General features: G+C 38.3%; 2 protein-coding genes across 2 annotated transcripts in view; one reads left to right on the forward strand and one right to left on the reverse strand.

Annotated features, from left to right (window-relative positions):
* Positions 1-4,938: 4,938 nt before the first annotated feature.
* Positions 4,939-13,403, reverse strand: commd7 (COMM domain containing 7). The gene is made up of 9 exons (XM_088331741.1): positions 13,241-13,403; positions 13,073-13,126; positions 12,799-12,901; positions 10,249-10,305; positions 8,687-8,724; positions 8,517-8,607; positions 5,929-5,978; positions 5,772-5,820; positions 4,939-5,701 (listed from the first exon to the last, which is right to left on the reverse strand). The coding sequence occupies exons 1-9, from the start codon at positions 13,319-13,321 to the stop codon at positions 5,625-5,627; spliced, it is 600 nt and encodes a 199-aa protein (XP_088187867.1). The 5' UTR covers positions 13,322-13,403; the 3' UTR covers positions 4,939-5,624.
* A 2,825-nt stretch (positions 13,404-16,228) lies between these two features.
* The window catches only part of dnmt3bb.1 (DNA (cytosine-5-)-methyltransferase 3 beta, duplicate b.1), a 41,414-nt gene continuing 33,658 nt past the window's right edge, over positions 16,229-23,984 (forward strand). Inside the window, exon 1 of the mRNA XM_088329988.1 lies at positions 16,229-16,363. Within this exon, the coding sequence (XP_088186114.1) occupies positions 16,356-16,363 (8 nt within the window). The 5' untranslated portion in view covers positions 16,229-16,355. The remainder of the gene's footprint in view (positions 16,364-23,984) is intronic.

The raw sequence follows: 23,984 nt of genomic DNA on the forward strand, positions 1-23,984 counted from the left end.
AGTTTTTGACCAATTTGAAGTTAAGGTGCGGCTTATAGTCTAGAAAATACAGTACATAGAAAAAATATTGTAAATCTAACCAACTATTTTGAAGGTTTTCCTTACATGGTTTCTCTGAGCTTTGAGATAATTATTGTGTGTATGCAGGTAATAATGTGGTTAATCGGGAGCCAGAGGTGTGTTTTTTCCCTTTCTTTTACTTTACTGTGTTTCTATTTTACATATTTGTACTTTAATATGCATTGATTTTAAAATGTATTTTTTATGGGATATTTAATTCTAAAGTCCTTAATTGTTATATATACAGGGAGTGCAGAATTATTAGGCAAATGAGTATTTTGACCACATCATCCTCTTTATGCATGTTGTCTTACTCCAAGCTGTATAGGCTCGAAAGCCTACTACCAATTAAGCATATCAGGTGATGTGCATCTCTGTAATGAGAAGGGGTGTGGTCTAATGACATCAACACCCTATATCAGGTGTGCATAATTATTAGGCAACTTCCTTTCCTTTGGCAAAATGGGTCAGAAGAGGGACTTGACAGGCTCTGAAAAGTCAAAAATAGTGAGATATCTTGCAGAGGGATGCAGCACTCTTAAAATTGCCAAGCTTCTGAAGCGTGATCATCGAACAATCAAACGTTACATTCAAAATAGTCAACATGGTCGCAAGAAGCGTGTAGAAAAACCAAGGCGCAAAATAACTGCCCGTGAACTGAGAAAAGTCAAGCGTACAGCTGCCAAGATGCCACTTGCCACCAGTTTTGCCATATTTCAGAGCTGCAACATCACTGGAGTGCCCAAAAGCACAAGGTGTGCAATACTCAGAGACATGGCCAAGGTAAGAAAGGCTGAAAAACGACCACCACTGAACAAGACACACAAGCTGAAACGTCAAGACTGGGCCAAGAAAAATCTCAAGACGGATTTTTCTAAGGTTTTATGGACTGATGAAATGAGAGTGAGTCTTGATGGGCCAGATGGATGGGCCCGTGGCTGGATCGGTAAAGGGCAGAGAGCTCCAGTCCGCCTCAGACGCCAGCAAGGTGGAGGTGGGGTACTGGTATGGGCTGGTATCATCAAAGATGAGCTTGTGGGGCCTTTTCGGGTTGAGGATGGACTCAAGCTCAACTCCCAGTCTACTGCCAGTTTCTGGAAGACACCTTCTTCAAGCAGTGGTACAGGAAGAAGTCCGCATCCTTCAAGAAAAACATGATTTTCATGCAGGACAACGCTCCATCACACGCATCCAAGTACTCCACAGCGTGGCTGGCAAGAAAGGGTCTAAAAGAAGAAAAACTAATGACATGGCCTCCTTGTTCACCTGATCTGAACCCCATAGAGAACCTGTGGTCCCTCATCAAATGTGAGATTTACAAGGAGGGAAAACAGTACACCTCTCTGAACAGTGCCTGGGAGGCTGTGGTTGCTGCTGCACGCAATGTTGATCGTGAACAGATCAAAGCACTGACAGAATCCATGGATGGCAGGCTTTTGAGTGTCCTTGCAAAGAAAGGTGGCTATATTGGTCACTGATTTGTTTTTGAATGTCAGAAATGTATATTTGTGAATGTTGAGCTGTTATATTGGTTTCCCTGATGAAAATAAATAATTGAAATGGGTATACATTTGTTTTTTGTTAAGTTGCCTAATAATTATGCACAGTAATAGTCACCTGCACACACAGATATCCTCCTAAAATAGCTAAAACTAAAAAAGCCCCACTCCAACTTCCAAAATATTCAGCTTTGATATTAATGAGACTTTTGGGTTCATTAAGAACATGGTTGTTGTTCAATAATAAAATTAATCCTCAAAAATACAACTTGCCTAATAATTCTGCACTCCCTGTATGTTTTGGAATTTTGACTGTATTCAAAATGTACAGTTTAAATGGACAGTAATATTTAGTGCCCGTTTTGTAAAATAAATACAATTTTCTTGACTAAGAGTGAGTTACAAAGTGCACGTTTACATAACAACTTGTGAATTTTCGCTTATTATTCCAATCAATCTTGTGTTTTTAGTCACCCAAGTTTTTCTTACCACAAGGAAACGCTAAATAAAACATAATAACACTATTTTTTCACGTGACACACTAAATAAGGAATGTTTTGCAAAGGCACAGAGGGAGCCAGCAGAGGGCAGTGTGAGGAAAAGGTCTTGTACAGTACAACCCATTAGATAGATAGATAGATAGATAGATAGATAGATAGATAGATAGATAGATAGATAGATAGATAGATAGATACTTTGTTCATCCCCGAAGGGAAATTCACATTTCCAGCAGCATCCCTGCGCTGAGAACAATCGAGAACAATCGAAAATAACACGGGAGCTGCTGGAGTGGCTGCCATTCGTGACGGCGCCGGAAGAAAAGATTCAATTTGAATCATTTACAAACAAACAAACAAAATATTCATGTTTCAATAAGTGGAGTGTTAATAAAATATTTCTGATACTGATATAACCAGATAAAACTAATTTTAAGTTACCTGTCCAAATGAATGTTGTGCCATCTCACCTTTCCCACTCTCTCTCCTGCAGTTGACTTGCTGCTGCTCGCTCCTGAAACTAATACTTACCTCTTTGTGTATTGCCTGCATATGGCGACACCCTCTGTCAGCTTGTCTGACGGTTCTTCGCTTGCGTTGACATGTACACTTTCAAAGTAAATGTTTCTGTCTGAAGTTGCTATGTGTATTGTGGGTAGACCTAAGACACGAGTCTGCTCAAAAAGGCCCAACTGAAACCAAATCGCCGTTTTGATAGTTCCATTATTGTGTTCACGCCATGTTGACAGCAAAGTAAATAGGTTAATTATTTAAAAAAAGACAATTGATGAATGTACTTAATATTTAGTTCAAGCAAATAGAAATCTTATTATTGTGTTCACATGTTTAAGACTTGCGAAAATTAAGGCCTTATGTTTAGAATGATGAATTCAATGTCTTTCATTCTTTCCACAGATCCACGGGAACGGTGAATAACAAAGGAACATCGTGCGCTTTTTAAAGGGAGAATGTGTATTATTAAGCCACTCCTAATGGTAAAAAAAAAACTTAATTAAAAAATAAAATAAATAACAATACCAACTTTAATAAGAAGGACGATACTGTATGTTAAAAATATAAGTAAGTACAATATATGCAGTTGGGGCTATAAAATTTGAAGGGCCCGAAGAGCAAATCTCATTTTTCATTTTTTTTCCAGGGCAGCACGGTGGGGCAGTCGTTAGCGCGTGTGCGGCACAGATAGATAGATAGATAGATGGATAAATATATAGATACTTTATTTATCCCCGAAGGGAAATTCACATTTCCAGCAGCATCCCTGAGCTGAGAACAATACAATAATAAAGCAAAAAGAATACAATATACAAATACCCAGTGTGACGTGCAAATGCCCACTGTAGCGTGTTATATAGAATATCTAAATAGTGCTACACAGAATACATATTGCAATAAAATTCGGTAATATGCAATGTAAGTGGTGTAGGACAGTTCTGAGGTCTTGGGAACCTCCTGCGTGGGTTCAAATCCAGCTCCAGACTTCCTTTGTGGAGTTTGTATGTTCTCCCCGTGCTTGCGTCGGTTTCCTCCGGGCACTCCGGTTTCCTCCCACATTCCAAAAACCTGCATTTCAGGTGAATTGCCCGGTCCAAATTGTCCCTAGGTGTGAATGAGTGAGCGAGTTGTCTGTCCCCGTGTGCCCTGCGATTGGCTGGCAACCAGTTCAGGGTGTCCCCTGCCCACTGCCCGATGATTGCTGGGATGGGCTCCAGCACCCCTGCGACCCTACTGAGGATAAGCGTTGTAGCTAATGAGATGAGGAGATGAACTTTTTTCCAGTAGTAAGAATTCGTATCACAAATAAAGGTAAAATTCTAAAACATACAACTCGATTGAGTGACTGACTTAGAAGCATACAGACTTCATCCACAAAGTAATTTTGGCTAGCTTATGCTACTGAGTGTAGCATAAACAGTGAAACAGTGTTCCTCAGTGGTGTTATAATACTTCATGAATTTAAATAAAGCACTATTGATTCAAAAAAATAAGCAAAAACACATATTTAAAGCCAAAAACGGATGCTTAGTTTTATTTTACACAACCTGAGACACCTTAGCCTAGATGGTAAGGCGCCCGCTTTGAGACTGGGAGGTTCGGGTTCGCGCCCCGGCCGAGTCATTCCTAAGACTTAAAAAGTGGTCGGCGGCGCCCTCTCTTGGCTGCGGCTGCATCGGGTCAGATGCAATCGACATTTCGTTCTGTGTACATTGTTACACAGAATGACAATACAAGGAAATTATTATTATTATTATTATTTTGAAGAAAGTGACGTGGTTGGCTGCCTTTTTACTACGACAGTAGCCTGAATGACCAATTTGCAAAGATATGTTGTCGTGGTGTTGCTTTTAGCAATCAAAAGCCACTTACCCTTCAAAGCTGAACCCTGCATCTGATGATCACCAGGTTCCATGATTCCCCAATGTTTCCTTCTCTAGCCATTCATGTAAGCCACTTGGCTGCAGGCCATGGCTCGCTGCATCCCACTGTTCTAAGTTGCTCATTGTAAATAAAGCTTTCTACATCCTTCAGTGTCAGTCACCTTTCACGGATGATCACGCAAGCAGACATCACTTAGTTCAGCGATTCAGACGCTCGACAAATTCTGGTTTCTGCTTGCTGTCGTTTAACCTGACTTTTTAGTAGCTTCTCCCACTAGCTGTTAAAAATCCACATACACAATCTCTGACCAAGTCCAGTTGTTGGCTCTTTTCAGCTGCTCCGGATGCATCCACTTCACTTGGTCTTTTGTTGTCCCTGGCGGGTAATGACACCAACTTTCATGTCATTTTGCCCGTGTCTGCGCTCTGTGTCTTCTTTGAAAGGACAGCTTCAGCTCCATTCTAAGCAACAATGACCCCTAGTGGTGATTTATTACACACTGTCACTTTAATTTGTTGGACCAACACATTGTATAACGACATGTTCAGTACAAATGACTATTTGATTTTTCTTCTTAATATTTAATAAAAGCTACAATATATTCATTTTAAATAAATACTGTGCTATCAAATTTGACCGAACAATAGAAGTTTGCTCTTCTTTCTTGGAATGGATGTTTACTGCATCTTTATAATTAGGTTAAATTGCATCATTGTTGGTACAAACCCCCCCAAAAATGTGACCGAACATCAGGGTTGGGTAGGGTTACTTTAACTTGATTACTTTTGGATTACTCCAATACCAAATATGCTAATAAAAGACAAAAGAAACTAATGAATAAAATTATGACTCACAACACGTGGTAAACTTCCTCTCCTGGCTTTGATCTCTGGCAAAACTAACATAAAATGCGACAGAAACAAAATGAAAATAAATCCAAACAGCTTGCCAACATAATTTCTGCCGTTCCATGTATTCCGTTACTCCCCAAGCCTGCACAAAATTTATTAATTTTATTCATATTTAGTTTATTTTGTCTTTTATTAGCATATTTGGTATTGGAGTAATCCAAAAGTAATTGAAAGTAATCAAGTTAAAGTAACCCTACCCAACCCTGCCGAACATATAACAAAGAAAGAGATAATAGAAACATACACACAATCACAACCACTTAGCTAAAAGCATCCATGCTGGCTTTGGCTCGCTCCATCTCGTGCAGAAAGTGGTAAAACTGTGGGAGTGTCAACTCTGTAATAGCCAGAGGAAAAAAATGAACCACTGCATTTCCCCATAGGCACAAATGACTACAGGTTCTCACCCATGTAGATGTTTTCTGTGACATTCCCTTTCTGGACAACCAGTTTGAGCTGTGAGCAAAGAAAATACAAAAACATCAGCTGACATAAACAACCAAACTAAAAAAAAATAATTAGCATTGCTTTTTGGGCTCCCAGGTAAACTGTATGTGTTATTACCTGGACAAAGATGTTGCTCATTTTTTGAATCTCGCTGGTGCCGACAGTCACTGTGGAGTCACATGGAAATATTCGAACTCGTTCACAGCCAGGCATTTTTTAAATAGTGAGTACTTACATGGTAGTCGATAAAATAATGAAAGTAAACATTTAAAGATAGAAAAATATAGGAACTAATGCAAAAATAGGAAAAAAAAATACATAAATTATTAATCTATGAATATAAAACACAAAATACTAAAATATTAAATAATAATAAAAATATAAATACACTGTACAAAACATACATGTATAAATACAAAATACAAAAATAATGAATACAGAAATAGGAAAATATAAATTAAAAAAATATTAATCTGTAAATATAAAATACAATAACAAATATAAAAAAATGTGGAAATAAAAAGTAAAAATATAAAAACATAATACAAAGATATCTATCCAGCCATCCATTATCTTCCACTTATCCGGGGTCGGGTCGCAGGGGCAGCAACCTTAACAGGGAAGCCCAGACCTCCATATCCCCAGCCAGTTCTTCTTCTAGCTAATCCGACGGGATTCCTAGGCATTCCCAGGGCAGCCTAGAGACATAGCCTCTCCAGCATGTCCTGGGTCATCCCCGAGGCCTCCTGCCGGTGGGACATGCCCGGAACACCTTCCGAGGCAGGCGTCCAGGAGGCATCCTGATCAGATGCTCAAGCCACCTTAACTGGCTCCTCTCAATGCGGAGGAGCAGTGGCTCTACATAGAGTCCCTCCCGGAGGACTGAGCTTCTCACCTTATCGATAAGGGAGAGCCCAGCCACCCTAAGGAGGAAACTTATTTACTATCTATCAACTATCCATCAACCCTGGTCATATCACTCGAGAGGGGTGACCGACAGGAAGACAAACAGATACACAAAAACAAAGAAAATAAAAAGGGAAAAAGTAAGCACCTGGGCACCCAAGTTGGTCGTGCTTTTGTCAGTCCAAATGAAACGGTACACAAAAAAGCGGCCACGTCACTCGGGTCAGGGTGACACAACACACTCTTTTGTTCAACAACAGGGACCGACATATTTCACTGGTTTACCCCTGCTGCATCATACAGGTCCCCTTAGAACGCGTCTAAACATGCCACTATCCTTCTACAAAACCTCTCCACTCATTCCTATCACCAACAACAACTCTTGCTTCCACTATATTTAGACCTCTTCCCTGCAGTGCACTCATAACACCATCCATCCACGTCAATCGCGGCCCTCTTCTTGGTCTCCTTAGTGAACTTATTTACAAAAATACAAAATTATATATCTCGAAAAATATAAAACTTATCCTCAAAACAATAATGAAAACAAAAATAATGACTCTCAGATTATGATGATGTAATTTCGAAAGCATAACCAATTACCGTATTTTCCGCACTATAAGGCTCACCTAAAATCTGTTTTTTTTTAAAAAGCTGACTATGCCCCTTATAATCCGGTGCGCCTTATATATGGATCAATATTGAGCCGCGACAGGTCTCGCAACTTACGGTAAGCAGCCACCGACTCCATTTTTCGCGTAGAAGAAGAAGTGCGCTGTGCATACTGAGAAATATTAAACAACGATTCTCTTTTATTTGTGCGTTTGTATAAAGACCCTGAAATGGCTCCTATTAAGAGACACGCTTACAATGCAGAGTTTAAACTCAAGGCGATCAGTCACGCAGTAGAACACGGAAATAGAGCAGCAGCAAGTGGAGGAAGCATGAGGATGAGCTCTTTACGTTTCACAATTTACAGTTATTATGTTATTGCTTTATTGTTATTGTTTTGCACTTGATATTGTTTTTGCACATTACGAGTGTCACTATATTGCGATTGCACTAACGTTTAATTTACCATAACAGTATCAGACGTTTTTTTGCGTGTTGACAAAATGGAGGAAAAGTGTAATGTTATGCCTTGCTGTTGTTCAAAGATGTTAAAGATGTGTCACGAAAATGCTTTACCTCAGAGAAAATAATAAAACAGCTGTTTATTCATTTTGGGAGTGAATGGAGTTGTGGAAAGCTTGTTTGTTGTCTATTAATAAAGTTTGACTAACCTATCTGACTGTTTTGTTGACATTCCCCTTAGTGCGGCACTATCTAATTGTTGCATAACGTAACTACAGCCTCTACTGTGGCGCCTTATAATGCAGTGCGCCTTGTGTATGGAAAAAGTTTTAAAATACATCATTCATTGAAGGTGCGCCTTATAACACGGTGCGCCGTATAGTGCGGAAAATACGGTATAATATTCTATGATGTATAATTAGTACTACGATTTCGACACGAGTTAAGCAGTCATGAACAAGAAAAAAACTGTTGCTGTACTTGAGAATATTTTAGTTCTTGTATGTTTTGCCCAATATTCGTCTCATCAGAGAAGCTTTGAGACCACATTATTTGGAAAGAATAAATATTCTTTGCTTCTGAGTCCCTAATTATAAAACGGCTTTATAAGTGTGGCTGATAGCAACTACAGTAATTTCGAAATAAGGCATTGTAAGGGCTTGATCCAATTTTACAGATGAAATCAAAACTCGCCCGTCCTTGAATAATCCAACATTTCATCTCACCGCCAAATTTCCACTCCATGTCCACCAGGCGGTTGATTGTCAGCGTCTGTCGTGCTGCCAGCCTGCACAACAAGCCACGGTGTTCTTCCCACTGCAAGGGTTTGACACATGCTCAAGGGAATCAATGGGGAAAAAAAGGAACATGTCGGGTTTTTTCAGGAGATAGTGACCTGTTGTGAAAAATGAACTGCCTTGTCCTCGTGAAGTCCTGCGTTAGCCAAACCAACAAACAAAAACAGAAGAAAAAAAATGAGTGCGGTTTTGCCTTCAATAACTGTATTTTCCTGACAATAAACAGCCATTTATGAAATATTTTCCATATAGAAAGCACAAGGAACCATAAGCGCGTGAAATTACAGCTAAAGATATTTTTTTAAATCTGAAAAATAAAAATGTATTGATTATTTAATTTGTTTTTCCACCAAATTGAATTGATTCGTTTATAAAAGGTTACCATATGTAGTTGCATTTTATTGTAATCATGCATTTTCAAAATTTTTCGAAGTACTGGGAAAATTCTGGGGTTTTCTGTGCGTCCTGAATCAGAAAATACGCCACATGTAACACAATTCAAAAGCTTAAAACACAAATAAAACCTATGACAAATATTAAAGTGACAATGTGTAAATATTCACCACGAGAGGTTGTTGTAGCTTAGAATGAATCTCAAGTCTGTGCATTCGAAGAAGACACACTACAGAGACCCGAAGGATACCACTTCAACAAAGTTGAATGTCTATTTCTATACTTTATTGCATTAGCATGGATGAATTTCATCCAGCAACTGGACATGATAACTACTGTTAACCCTCGCCATCGACAACAGACAACAGAGTGAGGCTGAAAAGAGCTAATAGCTGGAGATTGTCAGAGCTTGATTAAATAAGTCTTTCAAAAAATCTTTGACAAGTTGGAAATACCTTTTTTCTTTTTAAAAAATCACATTAATGCTAACAGCTAGCGGTACTGGTCATTTTCTAAAAAATACCTTGAAGTCATAAAGCCCAAGTATTCATTGGCATCAGTGTGAATTCATTATACAGTGGAACCTCGGTTTTTGAACGCCTCTCAGTTCGAACAAATCGGTTCTCGACCAAAAATTTCGAGAAATTCTTGCTTCGCTTTTCGTTCAAAAAATCGGAGTTCGAACGCCGGTACGCTAGGGGCGATGCTGAGCGGCGTACGAGTGTAGATTGCTCCTACCCCTCGTGAAGAACAACACGCACTCCTTCTCCTCTTTCGTTTTTCAAAAGCGGTGAAAGGAGTGTTTTAACCCCTAATTATGTCTCGGAAGAAGGTTGGTGCAAGCAGCAAAGTTGCTACAGGTGAAAAAAGAGGAGTAGTGCGTACAACTATTGCATTTAAGAAATAAATAAAAGCAAAATATGAAGAAGGTGTGCGAGTTTCCCTTCTTTCAGGAATACAGTATTGCTTCTGCAGAAAACCGCCAATGTAAGAAATCCTACTCGTAATTCTTTTCTTTATCCTTTAACTGATCACCACTTGTTGTGGAGACCCGGGTGCTAAATGACGTGTAAACGACCTGATTTTTTTATTTTTACACGTTCATGTTAGCGTAATCTTTCGTACGGAACTGATTAAAATGATTTAACATTACTTGTAATGGGAAAAAACGACTTCGGTGATCGTACAAATCGGTTTTCGTACAAAGAAATGGAACGGATTATGGTCGAGAACCGAGGTTCCACTGTAAGGTACACAGGTAAGGTACCTAAGGTCTGAAGATCTTCTTTCAGTTGATGAGCTGTCAGGTTTTTCTTTATTGCACCTGAAGGAAACATGTTTTAACATAAGAGTGTTTTATGCACTGAAGTTTTGTGAAAAAAATGGAAATATTGCTCTGAAAAGGAAAAACATTTATACCAGTGTCTGAAATTCATGACAACTCTGAAAAAATGCCTGGCCAGCCATAAAGTTGCCTGCCCCATTTTTAACAACTTGAAACACAATAAGACCACTCATCGCAAAAAATACCCATTATTGTGAAATATTAAGGATTGATAATCAGAATATATAACAGAACAATACTTTAAAATTAAGTTTATTATAAATCTACTAATAACATTCATTGCATGTATATGACATCGCTGTTGTTCATCTGCCATCAGTATGTACCTGTATTTACTCATTTTCATTAATGCAATGTTTGCGTTGCGTCGTCTGCTACAAACGACGTGAACTTATCTTTCCACGATGCTTTTAATGTACGTATACGTTTTGTAGCGTCATAAATGTTGTTAGCTTCTTTTGAATCCTTCTCATGGGGCTGAGGTTTTGTCTTGATTCTGAACCACTTATCCATTTTTCATGTGTTCTCTGTGCGTCTACTTTGCAAAATGATATGCAAATGCATGACCTTATAACGCTCAGGAAAGACCGGAAGCACAAAGTTATTCAATGCAGGCTTCCGATTGGCTGCCGAGTATGCAAATTTCCAAACGAACCGAAATTTCCAAACCGAACGAAGATTTCTAAATTGGACGAAAGCAAACGTATGGTTTGAGAAAAAAAAATCTTTCGTTTCTTTTTTTTTTCTTTCTTTATTGAAAAAGTTGTCGGCCACCTGGGCGGAGACGTTTTGTAAGTTGTACGCCCGACGTAAAAGATGCATGCCCCGGGTGTCCAGGCAGACGTTATTTCAGTCACTGTTTATACCATTCTTTGAGAAAATAGTAAATGGTATGTGGTCTGGATTTATATTGCGCTTTTCAAGTCACTGAAGACCTCCTAAAGTGCTTTACAATGTGCTTCACGCAAACAAGAATAAAAGTGACCGATATCCAGAGTACAATCACTCATATTATCAATATAAAAAAATCCCATTAAATACGCAGAATTCGCAGTAGTCAACCAAAGCTGTTCGAGCAAATACTTTGATTTAATCACTTCAATATCAACATTTTTACTTAAATGTTCATAAAAGCTCAAAAGTACAAGTGTTGAAAATGTCTCAGGCGTTAATTCTGTTGTACAAACTTTGGCCAATTGTTTCAAGTTCTAGAAGGAAATCACATACCTGTCAACCTCCACGGTTCCATGCCGTTACAAACTGTCGTATTTTTCCTTACAAAATACAAATAAATTCTTACACCATATATTTTTTTTAAACGTGTTTATTTATGTAGTTTAACATGTTATATTGTACACGTGTTTCGTTATATCATATATATATATATATATATATATATATATATACACACACATAATGTTACAATATATATGATACATTTTGTTGTGAGATACTGAGTTGCTCGACATGAATGAGGTTTATTATAAAAAAAGTTCAAAAATGAAGTAGCTTGGACGTTCACTGTAGAAGGAAAAACTACATGCAAATATAATTAAGTAGAATAATACATTTTCTTATTCAAATTATTAATTCATTTTCTGCATTAAATTATTGTTGGTAATATACTGATTAAAGGCATAAACAAAAAACTGTCTTTTTCATTTTCTCCTTTTACACTTCCTTTTTCTCTTAACTTCTTTATACAACATAATAGATCGTGATATAACGCATCAAAGCAAGTGAGCCTTCTCTCTTTAATGATTTGAGCCGAAAAAGCCAGTTCTCTAAAAAGAGACGGACTTCCTTTCACTCCATAAGTATCGCATGAAATCCGAGGCTGCATACGCGCAGTAGCATCAAACCGCTCGCTTAGTTTGAAAACGAAAAAAAAAAACAATACCGAGATAGCGGCGAACTCATTTGACTTGATTTGCCGTCAGTGTATACCAGATGGTACTCATAATTGACCAATTTGCATTTTTCCGTACAGATTTTCTTGTACGTCATACATGTCTTTAAATACATAATAAACGTAATTTGTACGGGAAAAACGTACAGGTTGACAGGTATGAAATCCATCGATCCATTATCTGCACCGCTTATCTTCAGTAGGGTCGCAGGGGTGCTGGAGCCCATCCCAGCTATCTTCGGGCAGTGGGCAGGGGACACCCTGAACTGGTTGCCAGCCAATCACAGGGCACAAAGAGCACAGACAATTCCCTCGCTCATTCACACCTAGGGACAATTTTAACCGGCCAATTAACCTGACATTTTTGGAATGTGGGAGGAAACTGGAGTGCCCGGAGGAAACCCACGCAAGCACGGGGAGAACATGCAAACTCCACACAGGAGGTTTGATCTCACGACCTCAGAACTGTGTCACACACGCGCTAACCACTGCGCCGCCGTGCTGCCCAGGTATGAAATCGTTTCTCAAAATACAATCGTTCTAATGATAGCGTTGAGGATCACCTTGTGGCACTAGAATGACGCTCTTCATAAGGTTCTTCAGTGGACTCACGCTCATCCTGTGTTCACTTGCAAAGTCACTCAGCTGCTGCATCAACTTTTCTGTCTGCACACAAATGCAAATACACACTACGAATATACAGTGTCGTGAAAAAGTATTTGCCCCCTTCCTCAATTCTGTGATTTTTGCGAAGTTATCAATCACGAAAGGTTTCAGAATACAGAATAAATTAAGCAACAGTTCCACATTTAAAAAAATTCGATTGAGTGCGTTTACCTCCTTAGGTTCCAACAAAAACTGGAAGAGAATTTCCATCAGACGGACAAATTGCTGTAAACAACAACAGTTTGTTGATCAACATTTGACAAGCTGAGGAGATTGTAATTGATTTTTAAAAAGCCCCTAAAAATGGCCAAACGTCATTAAAATATCAGGCAGCTTTACCTGCTCGTTGAATTTGTTGAGGTTATGAAAGTCACCGCTGACCGAATTCGGTAAAGCATCTTTAGTGAAGTGAAGCTGCATCTTCTCGCAACACTTTTCTTGTCGAATGATCGGAGACCCGGAAATGCCCGAAGAACCACTTCCGAGTTAAGAAGTGCTAACCACAGAACGTCAGCGTGCTTTGGGGGTCAGCTAACAAGCGTGCCTACGTGGCGGCCATATTGGTGAAGTCAACGTCTCCGTTTAGGCAAACTGTATATTCAAGAAATCATAACTTGCTTATTTTAGTCTTATTTTCATGCAGGTAACTTTTTGTAAGCATTAAAACGCGCTATTATTATGGAAATTTAATTAAAACATAGAATAACGAAAAAAGTCTTTTTGTAATCACAAAAGAACAATTTAAATGAATTATGAACAATAATAGAAGTTACAAACAGCTGCATTGAATTTTTAACAGCTGATACGAAACGTATTGTTAAAACTATTTTCAATTAAAAATCAGTGTTAAGAGGATATTTTAAAAAAACTCGCGTAACTTTTTTCAACAATATATTTTTATTTTGCAAATCAAGGTACATTTTATATATATTGCCCTGCGATTGGCTGGCAGCCAGTTCAGGGTGTCCCCTGCCCACTGCCCGATGATTGATGAATGAGATGAGATGATCTCATCTCATTAGCTGCACCGCTTATCCTCAGTAGGGTCGCGGGGGTGCTGGAGCCCATCCCAGCAGTGGTTAGTGCGTGTGCGGCACAGTTCCAAGGTCTTGGGAACCTCCTGTGTGGGTTCAAATCCAGCTACTGGACTTCCTGTGCGGAGTTTGTATGTCCTCCCCGTGCTTGCGTGGGTTTCCTCCGGGCACTCCGGTTTCCTCCCACAGTCCAAAGACATGCATTTAAGGTGGATTGGCCGGTCCAAATTGTCCCTAGGTGTGAATGAGCGAGCGATGTGTCTGTCCCTGTGTGGCCTGCGATTGGCTGGCAACCAGTTCAGGGTGTCCCCTGCCCACTGCCCGATGATTGCTGGGATGGGCTCCAGCACCCCCGCGACCCTAGTGATGATAAGCGGTGCAGCTAATGAGATGAGATGAGATGAGATATATATATATGTCACAACAAAATATTATTCAAATTAGGGGGCAGGTGGAACTGGTAGAGCTTTTCATCAATTGGTTGATCAGTGGTGAACGAAATGGCTATATGAGAAGCTCAACCAGTTGGACCTGTCCCCACGTTTAAATAACATTTTGTTGTGACAAAATAAACGACAAAAAACCCAACAAAATACATGAGTAAATACAACACAAAATACACAACAAAATAGATGACAAACTACACAACAAAGTACTCGACAAAAGATTTGACAGAATACATGACAAAACACACAACATAATACACAACAAAATACAGGACAAAAATAAACTACAAAACCATAACAAAAAACACCAGAAAATACATCACAAAATAACAAATTCAAGACAAAATACATGACAAAATAAATGACAAATTACACAACAATATATATAACAAAACACACGACTAAATAAAAAATAAATAAAAGTAAACAACAAAGTCGACAGCAAAATATTTGACAAATGATAAGATAAAATATATGAGAAAAGACACAACAAATACACAACCAAATACACGACAAAATCCATAACAACATAAACGGCATAATACACAGTCACAATTAATATATATTTATACTTTAAATAAGTACACGACAAAATGCGTGAAAAAAACAAACGACAATATAAATGAGAAAATCGCGGTTCATAGATATTTAACAACCAAGTTTGTAGGGAGACCTCTTCCTGTGGGGTGTCTTGTGCAAGTACAGCCTGGTGGCCCCCATGTCTCTCCAGGACAGTTTTTAGTTAGGGGTTCGCTCCCCTACATGAAACATATATTACTGGTTTCCGTGGTTACCAGTAGCAGTAGGAGCTTTCTGATCTGACTCATATACAGCAACTTCATCACATGGTTGCCGTTGTTTGTTTTTTTCAGTGTACAGAGTCATCCCATGCTTCATAGATAAGCTGGACCTCTGCATTTACAGGCACTGGTGTTTGACAATATTGATACTACATACTAAACCACTGGGGGAAAATAATTTGTTCCAAAATTATGAGTATCTTATCATACAATACACATTGCATCACATGTGACTTTCATATTTTGGTTGAAAGACAAACGACAAGATAGACGACAAAATAAATGACAAAATAAATACTGAAATAAAAATATGAGTGGCATGTCGGCTGAGTGGTTAGCTCGCACGTGGCATAGTGCTAATTCCATGGGGTCAAATCCAGCTACCAGCCTCCCTGTGCAGAGTTGCGATGTTCTCCTCGTGCTTACGTGGGTTTCCTCCGGGCACTCCGGCTTCCTCCCACATTCTAGAACATGCATGACAGCTCAATTGGCCAGTTCAAATTGTCCCTAGGAATGAATGAGCGAGTGAGTTGTCTGTCCCTGTGTGCCCTGCAGATGTCTGGCAACCAGTTCAGGGTGTCCCCTGCCAACTGCCCAAAGATAGGTGGGATGGGTTCCAGCACCCCCGCGACCCTACTGACGACAAGTGGTGCAGATAATGGATGGATTTTTAAACATATTACAAAATAAATGAGATAATGCATCAATATACTAACACATGTATGTCATATGTTTAGGCTTTGCGTGATTCATCTATCTGTTCATTTATTTTTACAGCATATGTTTGTAGATATTTATTCATACTTTAATGCAGGGTTGCTTTTCCATACATGTGCATTTTTCCCCCTATTTTCCAAAATCAAAGCGGGTCATTTTGATTTTTTATTCCTTACTCACAGTACTGTAGTTACTGCTTATTTACCTGGCTCGAGCACCAAATTTAAGCCACACCCAGCGTCTTGTTTTCTCTAGCAAAAGAAGAGAGGAGGTGAAGCCCCGCACACCCCACATAAGTAGGCGTGACTGGTAGGCAGTGGTTGGCTGGGAGGAATCATTGAATAAAACTCTGATCTGCAGTGGCACGTTCCTTCTCTCTTTGCAACTATCTCGTGCGCAACAAATCAACTTTGGGAACAGTTTGCACGACGGGAAAGCGAAAACATTTTCTTCCTGGATGCCAATGTAAGTTCTTTTTGCCCCACCTACACGTGATAATGGCCACCTGTTTTTTTGCAGTGTCATAAACATGTTATGACAATGTCGCGAGTACGCTAAATGACTTGCCCCTAAAAATACGCGCACGTGAATTCGTCGAAAGTGTCGGAAAGACTCAAGGCAGGGACCCACCTTGGAAACAGGGCCCCAGCTTTGTATGACGTGCTTTCAACGTGAATTTTCGGGTTTTGTTAATTATTTTGTTCAATTGGTTCTTTAGGATGAGAAAGGAAGGTACAAGACAGATATTTGAAGACATTATTTACCCCAATTGAATTAAATGTGTTTAGTTCAAGCGGAAAAAAAATGTTTTTTTTTTTTTTTTTAGGGAAACCCAAAATAAGTAATGGCTGGTTTAATGGCAACATTATCAACAGTTTTAGTGCTCCTCTGGCACCCTAGCATACAACATTTATCTGTTCTGAGGTGCAGTTTGCAAAGTGGAAATGCCATATAGCGGGAGATAGAATTGTAATTAGGCTAATGCGTTCCGAACCCCCGTAACATCAGATTAAACAATGAAATAACATAAAACTATTTCTCAAGTAATAATTGTGCTAAATATAAGTGAATATGATTTAATAACATTGTAAATACACATATATGAAGGAACAATGCCATTTTATATACCTTTGGTGTGGTTTGAGCTGGTCAAGTGGTGTAGCAGGTGGATGTAGAGGGGGGAAGAGACAGCAGTTGCTGATTAAAATTAACAGAAACTTTAAAACTTCAGTTTGCAAGGATCACAATACCCATAAAGGATTTCCTCTCTTTAATCACCGTCTTATTTTGAATAATAGTCTTGATCATTGATTACTTACAGCCATGCAATTTAACAGTGGTAGGGATTTGTGTGAATTCATTGTATTTATTTATAATCATAGGCTTTGTTTCCATGCGTATCACTTTTTCTTTGTCCTTTTAGCATCACAGTAAGCCTCGGACCCACAGCATGAACAATAAAATAACTAAATTCTATGTAATAAGTACTACAAATATGTATTACATGTGATAGGATCAATTAACATACATTAATATAAATCTATTGGAACAATGACATTTTAGTTGCATTTTGTGTGACATGGCTTGAGCTGGTACAGTAGAGTTAGTGGGTGGATGAAAATGGGAAGACAGTGAGTTCAAATGAAGCTGATTTTAAAGGTTCAACTTTAAAAATGATAATATTACATAAAATGAAGTGAAAAATAATACATATTAAATCAAGCAATACAGTTAGTGTATGCAAAAATCTATTAAAATCTGTATTTTTGGGTAATATCTCAAAATATACCCCCCCACCACACAAACACACACTCTCATACACACAAACAGATTCTTAACATGGACACAGAATTTGACAAAAAGACGAATGTGTAAAGAGTGATTAGATAAAGTATCAATGAATTTTTAAAGGGATACCCTAATTGTAAAACATACAAAACGTGAGAAAAGAAGTACATGCTTTCTGCATAATGTTTATATATATATATATATATATATATATATATGAGTGGAGTAAATTGCCTTAAATTAGCATGGCGGCGCAGTGGTTAGCGCGTGTGCGGCACAGTTCTGAGGTCATGGGATCGAACCTCCTGTATGGAGTTTGTCTGTTCTCCCCGTGCTTGTGTGGGTTTCCTCCGGGCACTCTGGTTTCCTCCCACATTCCAAAAACATGCATGTTAGGTTAATTGGCCGGTCCAAATTCCCTGTCCCTAGGTGTGAATGAGCGAGCGAATTGTCTGTCCCTGTGTGCCCTGCAAATGGCTGGCAACCTGTTCAGGGCTTCCCCTGCCCACTGCCCGAAGATAGCTGGGATGGGCTCCAGCACCCCTTGCGACCCTTTTGAGGATAAGCGGTGCAGATAATGGATGGATGTTGACACAAGTTCTAGAAAACGGGAACAGGGAAAGTCATTCATCCATAAACAGTGGTAAAACACTCGTCTTATTTAAATGATCAAGAATTATTTTCATCACATGTCTGAAATGAAATATTGTTTGCCCTTGCACCAAAACAGTCAGTTGTAAAATCTTTTCTTAGTTTACCTCACGGTAACCCAAAGGTATCTTGTTGAAAGAGTTTGTTGAGAAGGTTGGGTGACCAGAAGACGCCGACCTTCTGCTTTCAGTTCTGGGTCGCATGGAGTCTCGGCCTTCTGAAAAACAAAAACCAGCTCGTGCTCTCCCCATGAATGAAGATAGAGAAAAAAATTGTGGGAGGGAGTTAAGCCAATGGCATCTCAGCATTTTAATGCAAACCAATAGCAGATTCATATTTTATATGAGCCATCTTAGAGACGCAGTGTGCCATACACACAAAAACTGCAGAGTTTAAATTTTATATGTTTTTGAAAGGTAAAATAATTGGTTGTTGATGTAGGGAAAATTTATGAAAAAACATCGTATTCCACACTGGTCATAAAAAAAATCATAAAGCGCAGTCTCAAAGTTATTATTTTTTCTCAAGTTTTGATTGCTTTTTGAATTTTATATTTCAATATCTTTTTTGTAAATATATCTGTCCTATCTGTTAAAACATCTTCAACTTGTTCATCCAAGTATGGCTTTAGTTACCATGACAACGATGAAGGCAGGGCAACAAAACGAACTCCAAAGTGGGACATCATAGTTGTTATTGCCACTATTTTTGTGAATCCAAATCTCATATTCAGATGTATTAAAAAACTTGGGTGACTCGGAGTTATATAAAATGAGTGTTGGGCACGTCATGGAAAAATAGTACTTAGTTACAGTTACTAGTTATTTCATTTAAAAAGTAATTCTGTTAACGACACTCAGAAGTAGTTACTAATTACCGTATATTTCTTGGTACTGTCCAAGAGAATTTCTTTTTTTCTCCAGGCATGGTATGTTGTCAGAATATCTATCTATCTATCTATCTATCTATCTATCTATCTATCTATCTATCTATCTATCTATCTATCTATCTATCTATCTATCTATCTATCTATCTATCTATCTATCTATCTATCTATCTATCTATCTATCTATCTATCTATCTATCTATCTATCTATCTATCTATCTATCTATCTATCTATCTATCTATCTATCTATCTATCTATCTATCTATCTATCTATCTATCTATCTATCTATCTATCTATCTATCTATCTATCTATCTATCTATCTATCTATCTATCTATCTATCTATCTATCTATCTATCTATCTATCTATCTATCTATCTATCTATCTATCTATCTATCTATCTATCTATCTATCTATCTATCTATCTATCTATCTATCTATCTATCTATCTATCTATCTATCTATCTATCTATCTATCTATCTATCTATCTATCTATCTATCTATCTATCTATCTATCTATCTATCTATCTATCTATCTATCTATCTATCTATCTATCTATCTATCTATCTATCTATCTATCTATCTATCTATCTATCTATCTATCTATCTATCTATCTATCTATCTATCTATCTATCTATCTATCTATCTATCTATCTATCTATCTATCTATCTATCTATCTATCTATCTATCTATCTATCTATCTATCTATCTATCTATCTATCTATCTATCTATCTATCTATCTATCTATCTATCTATCTATCTATCTATCTATCTATCTATCTATCTATCTATCTATCTATCTATCTATCTATCTATCTATCTATCTATCTATCTATCTATCTATCTATCTATCTATCTATCTTGGTCATATCCCTCAAGAGGGGTGACCGACAGCAAGACAAACACATACAATAACAAAGAAAACTAGACAATTCCCACGGCAATTGTAAGAGTTGTGATTGATCTGGCAGATGTTGGTAAAGAACCGGTAGCGCTGAGTTGTTAGCATTAGGAGTTAGCATAAAGTTTTTAACTCAGAGAGATGTATTTGTAATCTTTTTACTTGGTTCTGTGGGGGGACTCCGCCCCCCCACACCCCCCGGTACTGGCAAGTTCATTTGAGATGGGCCAATAACCGTTAGCAGCAAGGATATGCCTGGTGGAGGTCTAAAAAATCACATTCATGGTAATAACACTGTCATTACACATTAAAAAAATATAAATGTACATGTTTGAAAGGAATGAGCCATTCTGTTTGAATTGGCCCATCAGGAATGCATTGAGCCCATTCAATCTGCTGAGTCGTTAGCATGTTAGCATTAGAATAATTTTTCAGCATGAAGAAGTTAGCATTTAGCCGTTAGCATCACTTTTTGGCATGTATCCATTAGCATAACTCATCAACATGAGGCCATTAGCATAATTTGTAGTTATGAAGTTTTTACAATATTGTCTTTACCAAAACATTTTAGCATGAAAAAGTAAGCATTTAGCCGTTTGCGTCACTTTTTAGCTTGTACCCATTAGCATAACTCCTCAACATGAGTCCATTAGCATAATTTGTAAATATGAAGTCTTTAAAATATTGCCATTATCAAAAAATTTTAACATGAAGGAGTTAGCATTTAGCTGATAGCATCACTTTTTAGCATGTATCCGTTAGCATAACTCATCAACATGTATCTATTATCATAAATTGTAAATATGAAGTCGTTAAAATATTTCCATTACCAAATTTTTTTAGCATAAAGAAGTTAGCCTTTAGCTGTTAGCATCACTTTTTAGTATGTACCTATTAGCATAACTCATTAACATGAACCCATTAGCATTAATTGTTAAATATGAAGTTGTTACAATATAGCCATTCCCAAAATCTTGGGCATGAAGAAGTTAGCATTGCCCACAGTGTTTACAGCTAGCTTGTGCTAATACTTGGGCTGGCTGTGCCAGCCCAACACCTTGCTAGCGGCGCACATAGCTGTTAGCATCCTCTCGCTAGCATCCACTCTTTTGAATTCACCATTTACCCATGGTTAAAGGTAATGTGGGTCGGGCCCCCTCAAGCCACCCTGGACAGTCCCTGCTTAGTCCTTACTAACCTCTGAAAAAGCCCTCGTTTCCATGACTACCCATAGAAATGAATGGGCCCATGTATTCCGGATGGGAGATTCTCAAAACCCATTATTCCGGATGGGGACTTTTTTTGGTCTCCGGGGCCCCATCGAAAATCTGTATTGTCGCAGGAGAGTCCTGATTCGGTCGGAATTTTTGGTATATGAATCGTTGGGCTACTCCAAAAGCTCTGGTAGGAGAGGCCCGTCAAAATTCGACGGAAGAAGATAGATATAATAATTTTAATAAGATCTCGGGGGATTATAATAGTTGTGCCTGCTTCGCAGCACTTGGCAATGCTTACAGCACTTGGCAATGTAGTTGTGCCTTGCTGAAGCAATCACAACTAATAAAAGGGGAAAATAGCAAAAAACACACACAAAACATCAACTAATTGCCCAAACACCCAAGTTAGGCACCTCTGCACCTAAGTTGGTCAAGCTTTCGTCCCTCCAAATGAAACGGGACACAAGAAAGTGGCCATGTCACTCGGTTCAGGGTGACAAAACACACTCTTTTGTTCAACAGCATGGCCCGACAGCTTTCACTGGTTTACCCCTGCCGCATCATACAGAATAACTACAAATAAAATAGACCAAAATTCAGCACACTTAAACCGTGATTTCTGTGCTCATGTTTGCACCATTGATGTTGTTGTTCCTGTTTAAGCCACGCCCCCTCCCTAAAACCACACAACCAACTATGCGGATATAAACTGAATCTATGATTTCAGTATTTTATTTGATGGTTGTAAACATTTGTTGGCCTGGGGAGGGATGGGCACCACCAGGCTGTACTTACCAAAGACACACCACAGGAAATGGTGCCCCTACAACCCTAATTGTTAAGGGATAACCCACCCACCATACATGGCTTGGATGTGAGTACAGGATATATATATATATATATATATATATATATATATATATATATATATATATATATATATATATATATATATATATATATATATATGTATATGTATATATATATATGATAGGGAGTATATAGAAAAATCATAAGGGAGAAATTCAGCATCCTTGTTCTCTTTTCATTAGATGGCGCCAACGTAACTGGAATAATTAAAAACAAAAACATTCGAGGACGAGCATGATATCACTCTACAGCCCTCTCTCCGTCACTCTCCCCAAACACCCATTCCTCCGATCTGATGTTATCCAACAGGAACAGCTTTGCAAAAAGTAAGAAAAGGGCAGATAGAAGAATTGGAAAATAAAGCATGAGGGCTCTTTGAACTCAGTTGGGCAGTGCTAACACATACTTAACTCATTCAGTGCTATGGACGTATTATCACGTCTTTTATGTTTTTTTTATGTTCATTTCACTAAAAACTAAATCAACTGCAAGAACACTGAATTTTTGCATGATTGATGATGAAATTTGAAAGAACTTATCAGCGCCCGATGTTCCTGTGACGTTATCACTGGATTTCAGTCACACGGGGGATGCCCACACACTCTCAATAGAGGAATAGATAGGGGATAGATGGATAGAGGAATCAAAGAAACACAAGAAGTAGGGGATCCTCGACGTGTGGACAACGATTTGATGAACGCCATTTCTGCCATCTAGTGATGATTTATGATACCGAAACCATTCCCAGTGGTTTGATACTTGCCAATCAGCAGCACCAAACCCTTTAGAGCAGTTTTCTAAAATAAAATTTAAAAAAATGATTTTTATGTCTTGGTACTTAAGGACAATGCTTTCAATCGATGTTTTCTCTATTTATTTTAGGTGTTTAAAGTTTAAAGTTAACAGTGAGCGAATATGTTAGTGATCAGAGGATATCATAATCCATGATCTGCTCTCAATAGGTAGCAGGGTAACACACCATGTCTTAATGACAGTTGAGTTACATCATTTTATTAATAACACGTAATGGTACTCGTTACAAAAATTTTTTATTTGCGGTCCAGAAAGGTGTTGCTCCGTGACACATAATTGACTTAAGAACTATGTTGAGGTTAGACTCAAGGATCAACTTCCTTCTTCTTTTCAATGGTGATGGGTAGACTGACACTAGGTGCAACTGGAATCCCACTGGGTCACCATGTCTTTAGATGACCTTGTGGTCTGCAGCGTCTTGGAGACATGTGCTGGAAAAAGGAGCGAAGAAGGTCGCGCAAGTCAGACAATTTGTGAAACTAAAATCCAAGCGCAGGTGGTGGGCTTTAACTACTTGGGGTCAATGGTCCAGATGAGAGGTGAGGAGGGTGTTACAAAAGGGATCAAGGCAGGTTGGGGCAAGTAAAGGAAAGTGTCAAAATTCTTTTTGAGCTGTCGGTGGCAAAAACAAAATGTTATCTTTGGGTGTCACCAGGAGGGATTTAACTTGAAATATGCTCATTAGAATGCCATCATAAAAATTGAGACATGTTGAACTACTTCCCACAATGCCTTTCCCTTCATTTGGTGTACAATCTCATGTGCTGCGTAAGACTTTGCAAGTCAGGGCTACAATATTTTTTTGTACTGTATTTATTCTCTATGGGTACGATTGGCTGAGATTGATCCGACCAATTTTATAACAGTTTTGTAAAATAAATGTATTAAGCTCTAATATATTTGTTAATACAATAGTTTTATTATTGGAAGCAATATTGTTTGATTATGGCAAT

This window comes from Urocampus carinirostris, chromosome 3 (assembly GCF_059441175.1).
Source record: "Urocampus carinirostris isolate Australia breed hairy pipefish chromosome 3, RoL_Ucar_1.0, whole genome shotgun sequence".
NCBI classification, from domain to species: Eukaryota; Metazoa; Chordata; class Actinopteri; order Syngnathiformes; family Syngnathidae; genus Urocampus; species Urocampus carinirostris.

Excerpts from the sequence above, each read along its gene's own strand:
- commd7 (XM_088331741.1), bottom strand. The coding sequence starts at position 13,321 with ATGCAGCTTCACTTCACTAAAGATGCTTTACCGAATTCGGTCAGCGGT. Across the intron at positions 8,608-8,686 it reads CAGTTCATTTTTCACAACAG|TGGGAAGAACACCGTGGCTT; the intron begins GTCACTATCTCC and ends AAACCCTTGCAG. Across the intron at positions 5,979-8,516 it reads CATGGAGTGGAAATTTGGCG|TGACTGTCGGCACCAGCGAG; the intron begins GTGAGATGAAAT and ends GTGACTCCACAG.